Raw genomic sequence first — 17704 nt, 5'->3', positions numbered from 1 at the left:
TATTGTCTAGGGGGGATTACGCTTACTTGTTTTATAGTACAAGTGGCTACAGGATTTGCTATGACCTTTTACTACCGTCCGACCGTTACTGATGCTTTTGCTTCTGTTCAATACATAATGACTGAAGCTAATTTTGGTTGGTTAATCCGATCAGTTCATCGATGGTCGGCAAGTATGATGGTCCTAATGATGATCCTACATGTATTTCGTGTATATCTCACCGGTGGATTTAAAAAACCACGCGAATTAACTTGGGTTACAGGTGTGGTTCTGGCTGTATTGACTGCATCTTTTGGTGTAACTGGTTATTCTTTACCTTGGGACCAAATTGGTTATTGGGCCGTGAAAATTGTAACGGGTGTACCTGACGCTATCCCTGTAATAGGATCACCTTTGGTAGAATTATTGCGCGGAAGTGCTAGTGTGGGACAGTCCACTTTGACTCGTTTTTATAGTTTACATACTTTTGTATTGCCACTTCTTACTGCCGTATTTATGTTAATGCACTTCCCAATGATACGTAAACAAGGTATTTCTGGTCCTTTATAGATACATAGAAGATATAGCCTAGATATTTTGAATTCATCATTTATCACTTGGGGTAGGAACTATAGTATTTTATTGCTATAAGTATGGATTATTGAAAAGAATAAGACATGTATTTGGATATTTCCCTTGAACTCTGCAATATTTTTGATTTGGCATCAATAGTTGAAGGGATTTTTCCGAAGATAAAATGGATTATGGGAGTGTGTGACTTGAACTATTGATTGGTCTGTGCATATGCTTGAGTTTTCTTTCTTTTGCTAAGTTTTTGAGTCACTACAAATGTAAAAAACTTCATGACTCATTTGCTCATGGTCCTCTTCATTTTTGGTGTAATCTTTGGCAGTTCTTGCACTTTCTTTTTTGAGCTTTTCTTCATTGTTCTTTTCACAATCTTTTCAGCACTCTCACAACTGCAACAACTAGAGCTTTTGTAGCTTTGGCTGCTTGATGTGCTTTTGATTGAGTTATTTGAATCACTTTCATTCTTAATAAAGATTTTTTACTTTGCTCAAAAAACTTTTCTGTCACTAGAATCAGCTTCAGCAATTACAAATTCACTTTCTACATTCACACTTTCCTTTTCATAATTCTTCATGAAATCTTCCTTGTGTTGGAAAATAGACTTGAACTGGCTTAGATAAGTCTCTCTATTTTCTTTGTCTATTTTCAAAGAATAATTTGTGGTGTTTTTATAGGATTATCAAAGTCCAAATAAACCCTTTAAATAGGAAAGCAGCGGAAGAAATAAGTTTTAAATCTTATTTACCGAATACACATAAAACCCATTTTATGTCAAAACCCAAATGAGGATCCATATACGTTACATATGCTATCAAATACAACCATAGGGTTTTAGATTATATACCTTCAAAATTAGTAGAAATTTAAAGGGATGATGCATGACAATGACGAATCTTCAAAAGAGAATACCTCAAGCTTGTATACCCGATTCAAGCTATATCACAAAACACAAAACGTTGCTAGGATTGGTACACTTACTTGAACCCCTCTTGTTCTTCCTTTTGTTCTTCTAGGCTGAGTAGAGGAAGAGAGAAAGAGAGAGTCTTATATGTAAGAGAGAGAAAGTGTGTTGTGGTTATTCAAGAATTGTGATCCTTCAACCAACACATTTGCATGTTATTGGAATAATACAAAGAGGAGAGAAAGAGAGAGATAGAGAGAGGACGAGGGGCCGACCCTTTTGGGGTTTTTCCCCACCAAACCCAAACTCATTTTTGTATTATTTTCCTTATACACATAAGTTATTTATCAAATAAATAGCATCCCTCAAATATATAAATTATCCATATAATTTATTTTTCATGCATGTGTAAATATTCAGAAAACCATTTTTCCAAATATCATTAGTGTTAATAATTATTACTTAGATCATATCTAATAATAAATATCGTGGTGTTTGTCTAGCTTGTTATTGGGTATGACCCGACTTGGATCATAGCGTACTAGCCACATCAACTCAAATATGTGCCTTGGGCAGATCGATTCCAACAATCACCCACTTGCACAATATACATAGAAGATTGATGCAAATAGTAAATACCGCCTAAAAACGGTTTACTATCCTTAATACGCATGACGAAGTGCCATCCAATAACATCATCCCTTTCTAGTCCCTTGCTTGAATTTAGGCAAAACTATCATTTATCCTTTTGCCAACAGCGTGATCATTCTCTGTTGATTTAACTTATCAGGCCTTAGACATTTAACTCTCAACGAATAAGAGGGATAAATCCCCTATTGACAACATTCATCTCTCACTATCACCTTGTACTACACTTGAGCTTAGCCATATGTATTGACATATTTCAGAGCAGCGTAGAACTAAGTCAAAGCATAATAGTCGGTGAATATCAAGACCCAATATGTATCTCATGTCGGAGGATACTACGATGTTCGCCTTTACTCAAATTTACTTATGACCACAAATCATTCCATGCAGTAAAATTAAGGGCGGGTCAGTCCCTTGGCAGAAAAACCTTGCTATATTCATACCTCATGAATATTTACCAATCCAAGTTCATAATAGTCTTACCTTCATACTTACTCCCACAAATATGATCGACTACAGACATTTAGAATAATTAACTTATTCACGGATTTAAACATGCTAAAATGGAACATAACTCAAAAGCATAATAATCATAACCAAAACCATATGATTGAGTCAAAAATAATTGTTCCGATATCCGAATACAAAATTTGATCAAATCCAATCACTAGAATATCGAAGTCCTAACGCACAAGTATGACCTTCATGCTTGGGCCTCTCTAGGAGCTTCGTGAGTGGATCCACAATGCTTTAATCAGTGTGAAATTTGCGAATACATATCTTTCCTTTTTCATCTTCATCCCTTATGTAGTTTAATCTCTGCTCAATGTGCCTTGTCTTTTGTTATGCATGGGGTTCCTTGATTTGAGCAATCGCACCCTCGTTGTCATAAAAGATTTCTAGAGGGTCCTGAATGGTACGGACTACCCCTAGATCGGCCACAAACTTACTAATCCGTGCAGCTTCTTGACCTGCCAATGAGGCAGCGGTGTATTCAGACTCAGTGGCGGACAACGCTACCACATCTTTCTTGGCGCTCTTCCAAGAGACAGCCCCACCATTTAGAACGAAAGCATATCCCGATTGTGATCGGGAATCATCTCGATCAGTTTGGTAACTCGCATCTGTGTAACCCTTTACAACGAGTTCCTCCTCACCAGAGCCATATATTAGAAACATATCCTTAGTCCTCCTAAGGTATTTCAATATGCTCTTAACCGCCATCCAATGGGTAGTTCATGAATTTTGTTGGTATCTACTTGTCATGCTCAAGGCGCATGACATATCCGGTCTAGTGCATATCATGGCGTACATGATGGATCCTATAGTAGATGCATATGGGATCCCATTCATTTTGTCTTGCTTATCCTTTGTAATTGGACATTGAGATGCACTCAATATTTTTCCTTTTTGAATAGGTACCAAACCTTTCTTAGAGTTGTCCATCTTGAACCTTTTCAATATTTTGTCAATGTATACACTTTGATTTAAACCTATTAACGGCCTCGATCTATCCCTATAGATCCTTACACCCAGAATATAGGCGGCTTCACCAAGATCCTTGATGGTAAAACAACTTCCAAGCCAGGATTTTACACTTTCCAAGGTTGGAATGTCATTTCCAAATAGTAGTATGTTATCGACATATAATACCGAAGAAGGTAATGAAGCTCCCACTAGCTTTCTTATACACACAAGGTTCATCAGCGTTTTTGATGAATCCAAATTTCTTAACTTCATCATCAAAACGGTCATTCCAACTTCTAGATGCTTGTTTCAATCCATAGATTGATTTCTTTAACTTGCATACTTTATTAGGATGTTGTGGATCGAAAAAGCCTTCAGGATGAACCATATAGATATCTTCCTCAAGATGCCCTTTTAGAAAAGTAGTTTTGACATCCATTTGCCATATCTCATAGGCATAATATGCGGCTATGGAAAACAATATCCTTATAGACTTTAGCATCGCAACAGGCGAAAACGTTTCATCATAATCAACCCCTTGAGTTTGAGTGAAACCTTTTGCTACAAGTCTAGCTTTATAAGTATCCAAGTGTCCATGCATATCAGTTTTCTTCTTGAAAAGCCACTTACTTCCAACCAGTTTGGAATTATCATGCATGGATTGCATCTCAACGTTCATGGGTTCTAGCCATTTATCACAATTAGATTGTGACATTGCATCTCGGTATGTGGTGGGTTCATCAGAATCTACCACATAGCATACATCCATGAAAAATCCATATCTTTCAGGTGGGGTGCTAATTCTACCAGATTTGCGAACGTTTTGTGTGTTTTGATCAACCATTTGATCATTCTCAACAACCTCTTGTTGATTGTTAGTGTCAACCAAATGTGTATCGGCTTGTGGTTCTCGATCCTTCTCGAGTTCCACAGTTCTATTAGTTCCTTCCGTAAGGAACCTTCTTTCCAAGAACTTAGCCTTTCGAGCAATCAACACTTTATGCTCGCTTGGATTTTAGAAATAATATCCTGTCGAATATTAGGGATATCCTACAAAGATACATTTATTGGATCAGCTTTCAAGTTTGTTTTGGGTGTTGTTCTTGACATAAGCCTCATAACCCCATAGCTTTAAATATGATAACGATGGAACCCTTCCATGCCATATTTCAAAAGGTGTACTTTCCACTTTCTTGGTTGGTGCCATATTTAGAATACTGGCTGCGGAGATCAATGCGAAACCCCAAAATTATAGAGGTAATGTGCTTCTAGCCATCATATATCAAACCATTTAAAATAGAGTTCGATTCTTCCATTTGGGTACACCATTATGTTGCGGTGTTCCAGGTGGAGTAAGTTGTGAGACAATCCCACAACTTCTAAGATGATAGAAATGCATCATTGAGGTATTCACCTCCTTCTATTGGAACGATGTATTTTGAATGTTTTATTGAGTTGATTTTGTACTTCAGTTTGGAAGACTTTGAACATTTCAAAGTCTTCATCTATGTGTCTTAACAAGAACACATACCCATAACGACTATAACCCTCGGTAAAGGTAATGAAGTATCTTTCACCATTCCTTGTCATTGAATTAAAAGGACCACATACATACGAATGTATGATACCTAATAAGTCTTTTGCCCTTTCATTAGTTCCAATAAAGGGCTCCTTGGTCATCTTTCTCAATAAGCAGGATTCACACTTATAAAATGAATCATCATTTGATTCCAAAAGACCATTCTTTTGAAGTGTATGAATGTGATCCTTGTTTATGCGACCAAGGCGAAAATCCCAAAAAAAAAGTCTTACTCAAATCCAATTTGAGTCTTTTGGTGCTAGATTGGTACAACAAGTTATCAATGGATTTATTATCATGAACTAATTTATAATTTCCATTAGATGGCATTGCTTTAAAATAAAAGACATCATTCATGAAAACATTAATATCATTGTCTACAAACTTTAAATCTTAACCAAATTGTCTTAACAAATAAACGGAGATAATATTCCTAGTCAAACTAGGAGAATACAAAATGTTTTTCAAAATAACTTCCAAACCATTTGGATGCTTCAAAACATAATCTCCTCGGGCTTGGACGTTAACCTTTGCTCCATTACACATGAATAGACTTATATCTCCTTTCTTGTAATCATTTCTTCTTTTGAACTCTTGCAACGAATTGGATATATGAGTTCCACATCCAGTATCCAAAACCCATGTGTTAGAAGAAATAATATTAAGATCAATATAAATCATGAAAGTTGTACCTGAGGTTTTCCCCGCATCCCTCTTAGCTTTCAACTCCTTGAGATAGGTTGGACAATTTGTCATACAATGGGCTATCTCTACACAACCAAAGCACGGATCATTTCTAACCTTTAGCTTCTTCGGTTTTGGTTCCGCCTTTGCCTTTCCCTTGAACCCCTTTTTTACTTGCCCCTTACCAATAACAACCTTTGCCTTTGGTTCCGGGTGACGCCTCTTCTTCAAGCCACCCTCATTGATCGCAAGAACAGGTAAAACCTTTTTACCCATTCCGGCTTCGGTTGTTTTAGCATTGCGTGAAGCTCACCAATGCTCTTGGCCCATTTGTTCATGTTATATTTCATAACGAATGTCTCAAACCTTTTAGTTAAGCCAATAAGGATCATATACGTGGCTAACTCTTTTGAGATGGGATAGTTAAGCTGTTCAAGCCGATCAATGTGGTTTTTCATCTGAAGTACATAAGATGAGACAGATTGGGTTTCTTCCATACGAAATGCATGAAATGCTCAAACTGTTTCTAAGAGCTTCACCCTTGCTTGAGTAAGGAACATTTCCTTAAGATGGGTGATCATGACATATGGCCCATGATTCCCGAAATCCTTTTGGATCTAGGGAATCATTTTTCCCAACATGAGGAAAGAAACTTGCATCGAATCCTCGGTGTATTTTAACCAATCAGCATAGGAATCCAAGTCATTAATATCAGGTTCATCGGCAATAGGACCGTCCAACATATGGGATTCCTTTTATTGCTTGAGAACAATTCTCAAGTTTTGATACCAATCCATGAAATTGTTATAATTCAGACGATCCTTGTCCAGAATGGATCTCAGTGATAGATTAGGCACAGGTGGGATAATAGCGTTAGGTGGGCTGTTTGTGGCCATCTATAAATTTAACAAAGTTCGATTTAGTATTTTCGATATCATTAATAAAATTTTAATCGTTAATACCCTTTAATGTCTCTAAGACAATTAATGATTAAAATCTAGAACCCAACGTTGCATTCAAATAGTAGTTAGGTGACCTTTATCCTACTATTCAAATTAACAAGGTAATCAAAGTTTGACAATTGCAACCCTTTGCAACTTCTAGCTTTATGGGATCGGTTAAACATCATATATTTAGTTGGCATGTTTAATCCCATCAACACCATTGTACGCCATGCTTCGGTGACCCTATTCACATGGTTTCCAAATCAAGTCATCCTACTTACACACACGTGTGAGGTTACACATACGCGTGGTTAGGTGACCATTATCCCACAAGTATATGCAAATCTACCTCAAACTCACAAGTTTCCTTAACGCAGTTAGGTGACCTTTATACCATATCAAGTTCCCAGGTGATTCGAGTGTCGTATAAAAGGATGGTGTTCAACTTGTTTTAAAAGGGATTTAAGTTTTCAAAATTCTAGATTGGAAAACTGTTTTTATGTACCTTTCATTTACATACATTCAAATGTATGATACTTAGTTGAAAACCAATTTTCACAATTCCTTTTAATAAAACCCATTTTATTATAAATCATTACTAGTTAATAAAACCAATTTTATTACTTAATAATTTCTAAAGGAATCAATTTTATGCAAGTCGTTTCTTTTAATTGTTAACATCCATATCCAAATATGATAAAACAAAATATAAATCAACCAAACAAGCATAAAAAAATAACATGTCCATAAAAAAATAAAGGTTGACAACACTTGTTGACCAAAACAAGTGTGTCATAAGGTCTCTCATAAGGGACGAGCATGACACAAGGTATGTGATGGTGAACTCCCACTTGACTCCGTATCCATATGCTTCAAGTATCCACCTCTTGTTGTGAGTCTTTCTCTTTATTTGAGCTTCCATTTAGGCTCCAACTTAAGCTCCTTGCCTCCTTGGGCCTCTTTTAGGCTTGGGCCATTGGGCTAAAATCCCGTAGTGGACTATTAGGTCCATTAAGTCCCAAAACCAAAATGGTATTGTAGTTGCATCTTCTTTTACAAAATATATCCTAATACATTTTTCTAGTAAAAGGAAATACAACTCTTCTACTTATTATTACAAACCAATTTGAAATGAATAAATAGATTACAAACCCGAATAAAAGAATATTACAACCAAATTGAATAAAATACAACACATCACTTCAATATACACAAGGTCATGGCTAGGTTATGAACATCCAAACAATCAGGTCAACCCTTTGACCAGAATGGTTCACCTTTGATCCCTCGTTCTCGGCCAGAAACAGAGAACATGGAGTTCTCAGTCGAGAAGCCAAAGCTTCAGAGTTTTCAGCCCGAAGTTTTCGGTTAGCCAAGAACCTAGTTTTCTCGGCCAAGACCGAGAACCGAGAACATGAGTTCTCGGTCAAACCGAAAACTGGGTCTGATTGTGTTTTGGCCAGACCGAGAACCATGGTTTCCAACCATTGAGTTCTCGGCCAGAGCTGAATAACACAGATTCTTCCCAAACAGAATTTTATCATCCAAATGACCAATTTTTCCAGATTTACCACATGCATGTATGGTACAATCTTTAAAAACCAAGGGGCTACCAATATGCTTAAATTTTTCGGTCAACATGGTAAGAAATACCATGAAACCCGAACACTTTAGATCCCATTTTTGAAGCATGTAATCGAATAAGCGGCTCTTGATGCCATTGTTGGGTTTTTGCAAGATTATCAAAGTCCAAATAAACCCTTTTATTAGGAAACGCAACGGAAGAAATAAGTTTTAAATCTAGTTTACCGAATACACATACAACCCATTTTATATCAAAACCCATCTAGGATCCATATACGATACACATGATATCAAATACAACCATAGGGTGTTAGATTACACACCTTCAAAATTTCTAGAAATTGAAAGGGATTATGTATGAGAATGACGAATCTTCAAAAGAGAATACCTCAAGCTTGTATACTCGTTTCAAGGTATCCCACAAAACACAAAATATTGCTAGGATTTGTACACTTGCTTAAACCCCTCTTGTTCTTCCTTTTGTTCTTCTCTGCCGAGTAGAGGAAGAGAGAAAGAGCGAGTCTTATGTGTAAGAGAGACAAAGTGTGTTGTGGTTATTCAAGAATTGTGATCCTCCAACGAACACATTTTCATGTTATTGGAATAATACAAAGAGGAGAGAGAGAGAGGAGGGGCCGTCCCTTTTGGGATTCCCCCCCAAAACCCAAACTCATTTTTGTATTATTTTCCTTATACATATAAGTTATTTATCAAATAAATAGCATCCCTCAAATATCTAAATTATCCATATAATTTATTTTTCACGCAAGTGCAAATATTTAGAAAACCATTTTTTCAAATATCATAAGTGTTGATAATTATTATTTAGATCATATCTAATAATAAATATTGTGGAGTTTGTCTAGCTTGTTATTGGGTATGACCCAAATATGTGTCTTAGGCAGATCCATTCCAACATAATTGTCATTAAAAGGTGGAGGAACAACTTTATACATGTAATCTAGCTTTATTTTCTCAATCTTTCCACAAATGTTGTCAGTAGTTACCAAGTTCTTCAGAAAATCTACTTTAACATGTAATTTATTGCTTTTCAACTTCTCTTCCACAAACATCTTCTTAAGTCCTTCAATCTCAACATTAAATCTGGACTGAGTTTTGTAACTTTCAATCTAGTCCTCTTCAAGACTTGTGATTCGTTTCTCATAAGTTCTCTCACTAGACTCATACACATTTATGATTGTATCCTTTATATTATTTTCAGATTGCCATATACCCACATCGATTTTCAAATTTTCAATTATAAGAAGTAAATCAGAGATTGAGTATTCAGATATTACGTGAGAATTTGGGGATTCTTCAATTTCATTGATCATTCCCAAAAACGCCACATTTGGCTTTTGAATCTCCTCAGCATAATTACTCCAAACAAAGTTTCCATGTTATGGTTCCAATGCAACAACTGCATTACCTTGGTTACTCACTTTATTGTTAGCATCTTGCTTTCTATGTTGATTATTTCTATTCTGATATGTAAGGGCTTGGTTTGTGTTGTTTTTTATAGATGGTTGTTGTTGCTGAAGGATTGTCTGTTGGTTTTGAGGATAATTGCCTTGGAATTGTCTTTGTTATGGATACTAGTTTTGGTTTGTGTTCTGAAACTGATTTCTTTGTTCAAGATGGTATGATTGGTTTTGTGGTTGGTAATGTTGTTTTAGATTTGCTTGGTTTTTGAATTATTTTGGCAAATTGCATTCTCTGGCAAAGTGACAAGGTTCTTCCAATTTTGTTGTACAATCTTTTGCTTCTCAATGCTAACATAGCTTCCTGCCACTTCAAATCCATATATTCAAGGTTATTTGCATCTACTTGTCCCAAGTCTTCTTGAACAACACTTGTATGCATAAGATTCTTGGCATCAAAAGCATTATAGGACTCAGTGAACATAGAAAACAAAGCTTGATATTCACTATGGTTATTGGCATTTGGAGACAAATATAGGGCGTGGCCACTTGCAAATGATGGAACATCTCCATCATTCAACATTTGCACATTAAATCTGGACTGACCAGATTGACTTTCAGTACTAGGTGTAACAGGCTAAACTCCAGGAGTTTCAAAATTGAAGTCCGTTGGTTCTTTAATTATAGGAATTTGTTGTTGAGATTTAGTGGATAGATTACTCATGGGAGCAATCAAATCCTTTGCTATAGGAAAGCTTGGCCTCTCTTCCTTTATCATATGATTCTCAAATCATCTCATGTTCTGCAGCTTGAAGAAAAGGTATGGCATCATCAAGCTTGAAGTTTGGAAAGTTGGCTTTTCATTTGATAAATTTTTTTGCAATATACCATTCACTAGATAAGGATGAAAATAACTTTTTTATTCAAATCAAAGTCTGTGATTTGTAAATCAGTCGTCCTTATTTCATTCACAATGGCCACAAACCCCTGCAAAACTGACTTTACCCTTTCCTCTTTAAATTTGTCCTGTTGCTGCTTTAGTTTATCCTTCTTTATGTTTGTCAATTTAGTATTTCCTTCAAACATGTCAACTCGTGCATCATACATGCCCTTGGTAGTTGTATGATGATTAACACTAGTAAGAATCTCCCAAGGTAAACCCAACTTAAGCATTGACAATGCTTTATCATCTCTCCTATTGTCTTCCAATAGCTTGGTTGTTATTTGGTGCAACACTAGGATTATATGGTCCTTCTTTGATTGAACACTATAATTATGTGTCATTGTAGCTCACAAATGCCTCAAACAATACCTTCCATCTGAAATAATTCTCCGGTCCAAATAGCATAGTAATATTGTTAGTAAACACCTCTTGGTCATCCATTTGTCTTGTAGAAATTGTTTATCAAAGACTTAGAGAAAATATTTTTGTCATTATTGATTTTAGTATTTTAACAAATTAATTCAATGCAAAATAACTAAAAACTTGAGAAAATTTTGAAAATATTTTCGGAACTTTGTAGATCAGAAGAAAAATTTCTCAGATCTTATGAAAACAAGGGATTCTAACCAAGATCTATAGACAATATTGACTAAAAGAGTGCAAATCTAGGATAAGAACACTTTTAAACCTCCTGAAATAGAAGATCTTGCGTACGTCATTGTCTTCAACCTTGATTAATTTTTGTAAAGCAACAAAATAGTCTTCAACGATATCACAAGCTCTGATACCTCTTGCCAGGACCGTGATTTCGTGACACAACCAACTTAATCGGCAAGAATACTCACGAAATACAAATATGTACTGACCCCTTGATAATAGTCAGCGTACTCAGCTAGGAAAGGGATGTTGTTTATAATATATTAGTGCATGATGCCAGTAGTTCATTTATCTCGTGTTTATTTGTGTCTGTAATCGTTACAATGTTCATATTGTGTTGAACGTGTTAGTTTGCTTTAGTGTTTAGCAAACTTGTGGGATAGCGAAGTTAGGGACAACTTCACCTAGCATGTTAGGCGAAGTTGTCATTATATATAAAAAAAATTGGGGAAATGATATACTTTTTCAGCCTATAACTTCACAAGAAGTTTCAAAATTGATGTTACAAGTGAAAATTGATCCAACCTTGGAAAGTGATAGATAAACTGATTTTATGTGCCTAACCGGTGAAGTAATTAGGCCTAAAAGACTCTAGAACAGTCATTGAATGTTATGGTAGCTTTCTATGTTGCGTAAAAGCAGAGGTGATACAAACTAAATCTACTCGATTTACTGTGGAGAGTCATTTTGAAATGTGCATGTCTCCACATATATCTCTCCGAATGATAGGCAGAAATGTGATTACCCAGTCATACACGAGCCTGTGAGTGTCTTGATCCCCGCGAAGATAGTATTATGTTTCTGCGGTGATCCAGATTCGGGACTTGCAGTTGTCAAAAAAAAAACCTTATTGTTATTGTTAAGCCTTTCGAAGATTATCTGTTTTCAAATATCAAGGAAGTGGCATCGAGTGAATATAGTGAAAGCATATTCAAAGTATCAGAGAGATCGGAAAGACAACTCGTTAATATTGATTGATCAGACAATACGGGTCGAAGTCAACTCGGGATGATCTGGGGAAAGCCAAATACGCCTTGAGAATATATAGGAGGCATCACAATCTAAATTTTGAGCTTAACTGAACTTAATCCGTATCACAGAAGCAATGAAAACCATTCTAAGTTTTATACCTGCCTACAACCTGTTTCTCTATGTCATAATACCGCTGAACATGGATCTGTGTGACAACCTCTTAATCAGTATGATTCAAGTTCGGATCTTTTCTAAAAACATGTTGGGTTTCTACAAGACTGAAATTTGATCCCGTTCTTTTAATCTTTGTTATGTAGTTTGCGAACCTCGGATCAGAGGAGACTGTTGTTGATTATGTAACCAATGGGGTACTAGTATGAGTAGTATCCACCGATGTTTGTTGAGACGATACATTAACATCCTAGTGAGGTTGGAAATTACCAATTTCCACTCTAGAATATCTACGGGTTCGTCGTTTAGCAGGCTTATCGGTTTCAATAGCCTTTCCTTTACGTTTACGCTCTGCAACTTCACAAGCTGCATCACTACCTTGTCCATCATTCCCACCACCATCACCATCATTCCCGCCTTCTCCACTTTCACGTTCAGAATCTGATTCGTCATATATTAAACAATTTTTAGGTGAACATACATAATCTGGTCGGGCAACATGACTAATAAGCCTTTTGAACTTAGGCGTACTCTCAATTGTCTGATTATGTTAAGTCCTCAATTGTCTCATTTTTTCTTCACTCATGTGTTCCAAGACCATAATATAATCCCTCAGCTCTGGATCTTTCACCAAATTTGGTTCCAGGTGGTTAATAATTAGCTACAAAAACCTTGGGTACATGAGGAGCTTGTTCTTCACTTTGTGTGTGGTGTAATTCTCCTTGAGATGATAAAATACAAGCTCATAAAAGTTGAAAAACTTGTTCAGTACTAAGGCCACGAATGTGGATTGTAACATAATACGATATTCGTCAAATACATCGTTACGTCCACTGAGACAATGTATAAGCACATGTAAGATATACTTATAATGCTCGCATAGAAACGCTTTATTGTACTGAGACTTCTCGAGATCACCATTATACTTTAACCGCCAGAATAATCCTTTAATAATCTTCTTATCAAACTCACAACAGGCACCCACCGTATCTTGAAATTGTAACACCGTGCGTACCACTTAAACATCAATAATAACCATCTTGTTCTTAATATCATTCTCGATCTAATTCTCTTTTGAATTATAATTGGCAGTATTCCAAAAAGGTCGGATAATACTGAATTATATCGGAGTATTCGCTGAGCTAGCATAGAATATTCTCGATCTTTTGAGAAACTTGATCATACTCCCAAACATTTGTGACACCCGGTAAATTCCCAATCCCTTAAACTAAGTAATCAACCTAATAATTAGGTGATTGTAAATATTATGCGCGCCATGTTAGTCAGCGCGTGCATTTGTTATGTGCGCCCTGCGCGAGCGCGCCATGTTAGTCAGCGCGTGCATTTGTTATGTGCGCCCTGCGCGAGCGCGCCATGTTAGTCAGCGCGTGCATTTGTTATGTGCGCCCTGCGCGAGCGCGCCATGTTAGTCAGCGCGTGCATTTGTTATGTGCGCCCTGCGCGAGCGCACCATGTTAAGAACCAGCGTGAGCATATGTTATATGCGCCATGCGTGAATGTTTTGGCTTTATGTTTTCATGTAACTTAAACGTTATGTTGTCTATGGGTTGACCATCCCGCATGATGCTAAGGCGGGTGCATCCTACATCGTTTATGCGCGTGCGGAAGGGAACTAACCTCCCCGCATGGCGGGAACATTGAGAGCTAGTTTGTCTGAAGCTCCAAGATGGAATTGACTTCAACATGACTGATCACTATGTTGAAATACCAAGACCACCTGGAGAATCTACAAATGAAACTCAATATCCCCAACTGCGAGAAGGTTACGCACCTACCCGCAGCAAAGAAATGTCCTTCACGCAGAAAGCTATGCGCACAAAGTGATGCGCACAGAACACTTAGTCTATTCTCCAGACATAAGGAGATTACTCCCGCCCAAAAGGAAACAGTAGCGTGTTTCAGAGATTTTCCACTTTTTACTGTACACTGATAAAAGTACCTGAAAAAGCACACTGTAACATGAAAAGTCAACTGTCAGCCACCCTATTCTCACCAACCCCAGACCTGCATGTCCTGTCCAAATCAAATCAAGATCTTTTGTCCACTCCTCCACTTTTAAGTAAACAATAAACAATAATAATTTCCATACTTTATCATCATTACACCTAGATATGAAAAGATTTCAATCCCCTAAAGCAAGGGATTGTGTTCCCTTGAGTTTGCCTATAAATATGTAACCTAAATTATCACTCAAAACACGCTCCAAAGAACTGCAAACTCGCACTAATCATCTCCCGAGCATCCGTTATTTTCGATTCCGTTCCAGTTACTAGGTAAGCCGAGGTTATAACCTTGAGATCTACTTTCCAACCCTTATATTCTCCTATTTCTTGATCTTAATATATATACTTCTTGTTATTTAATCGTATTCTAGACCTTCAATTCCGAGGCCAACACCAAGAAAACCCGAATCTCGATTAATCCCTTAACAAGAACCACAGGTGAGTCTCACAGCCCCTATTTTCACTATTTTCACTATTTTAAACTGTTTTCGGGGCGAGGGACACGTACCTAAATAATGTTTTATCACGGTATACTTACAAGCTATGCAAGCGATTATGTGTTTAAGTTATGTTTCATGATGAGTAATGCAAACGGTTATCTAAGGTTTTCGATGTATGTGCGCTAGAACTCGAGTAAGTGATCACTTTACCATTGGAACTCTAAGGGTAGGGACTGCTGGTTTGATCCACCCGCTCGTAGGGGTCGCACCTCTTTGCATGGACGAGTGCCTAGTATGGTCATGGGGCAGTACTATGGGTTTGAGCCCGCTCGTAGGGGTCGCGCCTCTTTGCATGGACGAGCGCCTTGTTTTCCGGCACAACGTCCGCGCGTAACCCGCGGGACGGAATTATTATTTTAGCTCGTAGTGGCAGCGCCACTTTGCATGGACGAGCACATGTTCCTGAAACGTTCGCGCGTAACCCGCGGGACGGTATTACTTATTTTAGCTCGTAGTGGCAGCGCCACTTTGCATAGACGAGCACAGTTCCCAGAAATGTTCGCGCGTAACCCGCGGAACGATTTTATCAGAATATGTTGATATAACTGTTTTACCAAGCATGTGTTTTAATGATGCTATCAGAATTATGTTTCAGAATGATTTGTATCAAGATTATGATGCAATACGATTTATCAAGTTACTAAGACTTGTGAACTCACTCAGTTTATACTGATTCAAATGTTTTTACGTGTCTTTCAGGAGATAACTAGGTAGCGCATGGAGTCACACTTAGAGCACCTCACGCTGAACATCTAAACTAGCTTTTTGGAAGATTTTAGTTCTATCCCTTCGATGCGCGTGGTTGTTTCCGCCGCGCATGGGGATATGGCGTGGAAATCTTCAACAATTTTTATACTTGGATGTTTTTATGTAATTTTTTTAAAACAATGTAATGTATTTGTATTAAACTTTTCATGCGCAATGAAAATCTTACTTTGAATGTTTGCAATGGCCCGTGCTTAAGTATCAATTCCCACTCGCGCTCGCCCGGCTGTTTCCGCCGCTCAGGGCCGGGTGTGACAGATTGGTATCAGAGCACTGGTTATAGCGAACTAGGAAAAGAAGTTTTAACCTAGACTATAACCGTTGGGGAATCGCATGAAATATTTTTCAAAGAAAATATTTTCAAAAGAAACTATACACACACTTAGGAACACGGGTCACACTGTCTAGTAAATAATGATAACATTATGTGCTCAGAGTACATGCGCTAAGTCTGATATATTTTCACTCTTTTAAAGCAAGAATGCCTCCAACTAAAGCCAAAGGAATTACCATGACACCCGAGGAACTCGCGGAAATAATCGCGCAGGCGATTGCGACACATGAGGCCAGCAAGGCCGAATCAAGTCAGGGTCGTCAGAATGAGACCCCAGAACCCGAATCAGGAGCCTTGGACAAAGGATGCTCCTATAAGACATTCATGGCCTGTAAGCCTTGGCCATTCAAGGGAACCGAAGGGGCCATTGGGCTCTACAACTGGATTGACAAAATGGAGACAGTCCTCTCCATTAGCGGATGTAGTGAGAACCAGAAGGTCCTTTACGCGACCTGCATGTTCCAAGAGGCAGCTTCGTCTTGGTGGAAGCTTCAAACAAAAACATTGGGGCGAGAAGTTGCTCTCCACAAGACCTGGGAGGAACTGAAGGAGATGATGATGAGAAAGTTCTGCTCTCGCGCAGAAATCCAGAGTCTACAACAGGAATTCTGGAACCACACCATGGTAGGAACGGATATCGACGCCTACAACAACCGGTTCAACGAACTTTGCCAGTTGGTGCCAGACATGGCAAACACGGAGGAAAAGAAGATCGAGAGGTATATTTTTGGGTTACCTCCTGTTGTTAGGGTTCCGCTCAACGCCGCAGCGCCTCCAACCTTTGATGAGGCGGTAGCGCGGGCCATTACCCTTACAAGGGATACGATCCGTGCGGGTATGTTGACTACGCGCGGAATCGAGCAGCGAACCTCTGATCCCAAGAGGAAATGGAACTCTCACCACCGAGGGTCCGACACCAAGCAGCCACCGTTCAAGAAGCAGGAAAGCGCAAGGGTTTACGCGATTCAGGCCGCGGAGCCACCACGAAAAGGATACAGCGGGCCTCGCCCATGGTGCAACAAATGCAAGTATCACCACGAGGGTGAATGCGCAAGAATCGAATGCGCCAAATGTGGCAGACCAGGGCACAAGACGATGAATTGCCGTGTCAGAGAAGCTAGAGCAAGCGACAACTGCTACGCATGCGGGAAGCCAGGGCATTTTAGTCGGGATTGCCCGCAAAAGGGGAACCAAGCTCGCGGGAGAGCTTTTGTGATCGGCGCAGGCGAAGCTAAAGAAGAGCCGAATGTGGTAACCGGTACGTTTTTGCTTAACGGACATTTTGCATCTGTCTTATTTGATACTGGCGCTGACCTAAGTTTTATATCCGCTGAGTTTAAAGACTCCCTAGGCCTAGCAACCAGTAGACTAGACACGCCTTATACTATAGAACTAGCCAATGGTAGGCAGTTATGCGCGAACGAAAGAACTGAACAATGTGTTATAGTCATGGGAGGTCACGGGTTCAATATTAACTTGTTGCCAATAGACTTGGGAAGTTTTGACATTGTGGTAGGTATGGATTGGTTAGTTGAGAACC

The 17704-nt window shown here is 38.2% G+C and overlaps 1 protein-coding gene across 1 annotated transcript in view; it reads left to right on the top strand.

Moving 5' to 3' along the window:
• Positions 1-751, top strand: part of LOC143625272 (photosystem II CP47 reaction center protein-like) — a 4077-nt gene extending 3326 nt beyond the window's left edge. Inside the window, exon 4 of the mRNA XM_077095656.1 lies at positions 1-751. This exon is cut by the window's left edge and continues 110 nt beyond it. Within this exon, the coding sequence (XP_076951771.1) occupies positions 1-549 (549 nt within the window). The 3' untranslated portion in view covers positions 550-751.
• The last annotated feature ends 16953 nt before the right edge of the window (positions 752-17704 follow it).

The sequence above is a fragment of the Bidens hawaiensis genome, unplaced genomic scaffold (assembly GCF_021521415.1).
Source record: "Bidens hawaiensis isolate Kalapana, Puna unplaced genomic scaffold, B.hawaiensis_p1.1 tig00004030_1, whole genome shotgun sequence".
NCBI classification, from domain to species: Eukaryota; Viridiplantae; Streptophyta; class Magnoliopsida; order Asterales; family Asteraceae; genus Bidens; species Bidens hawaiensis.
This window is presented reverse-complemented; position numbering and strand designations above follow the sequence as displayed.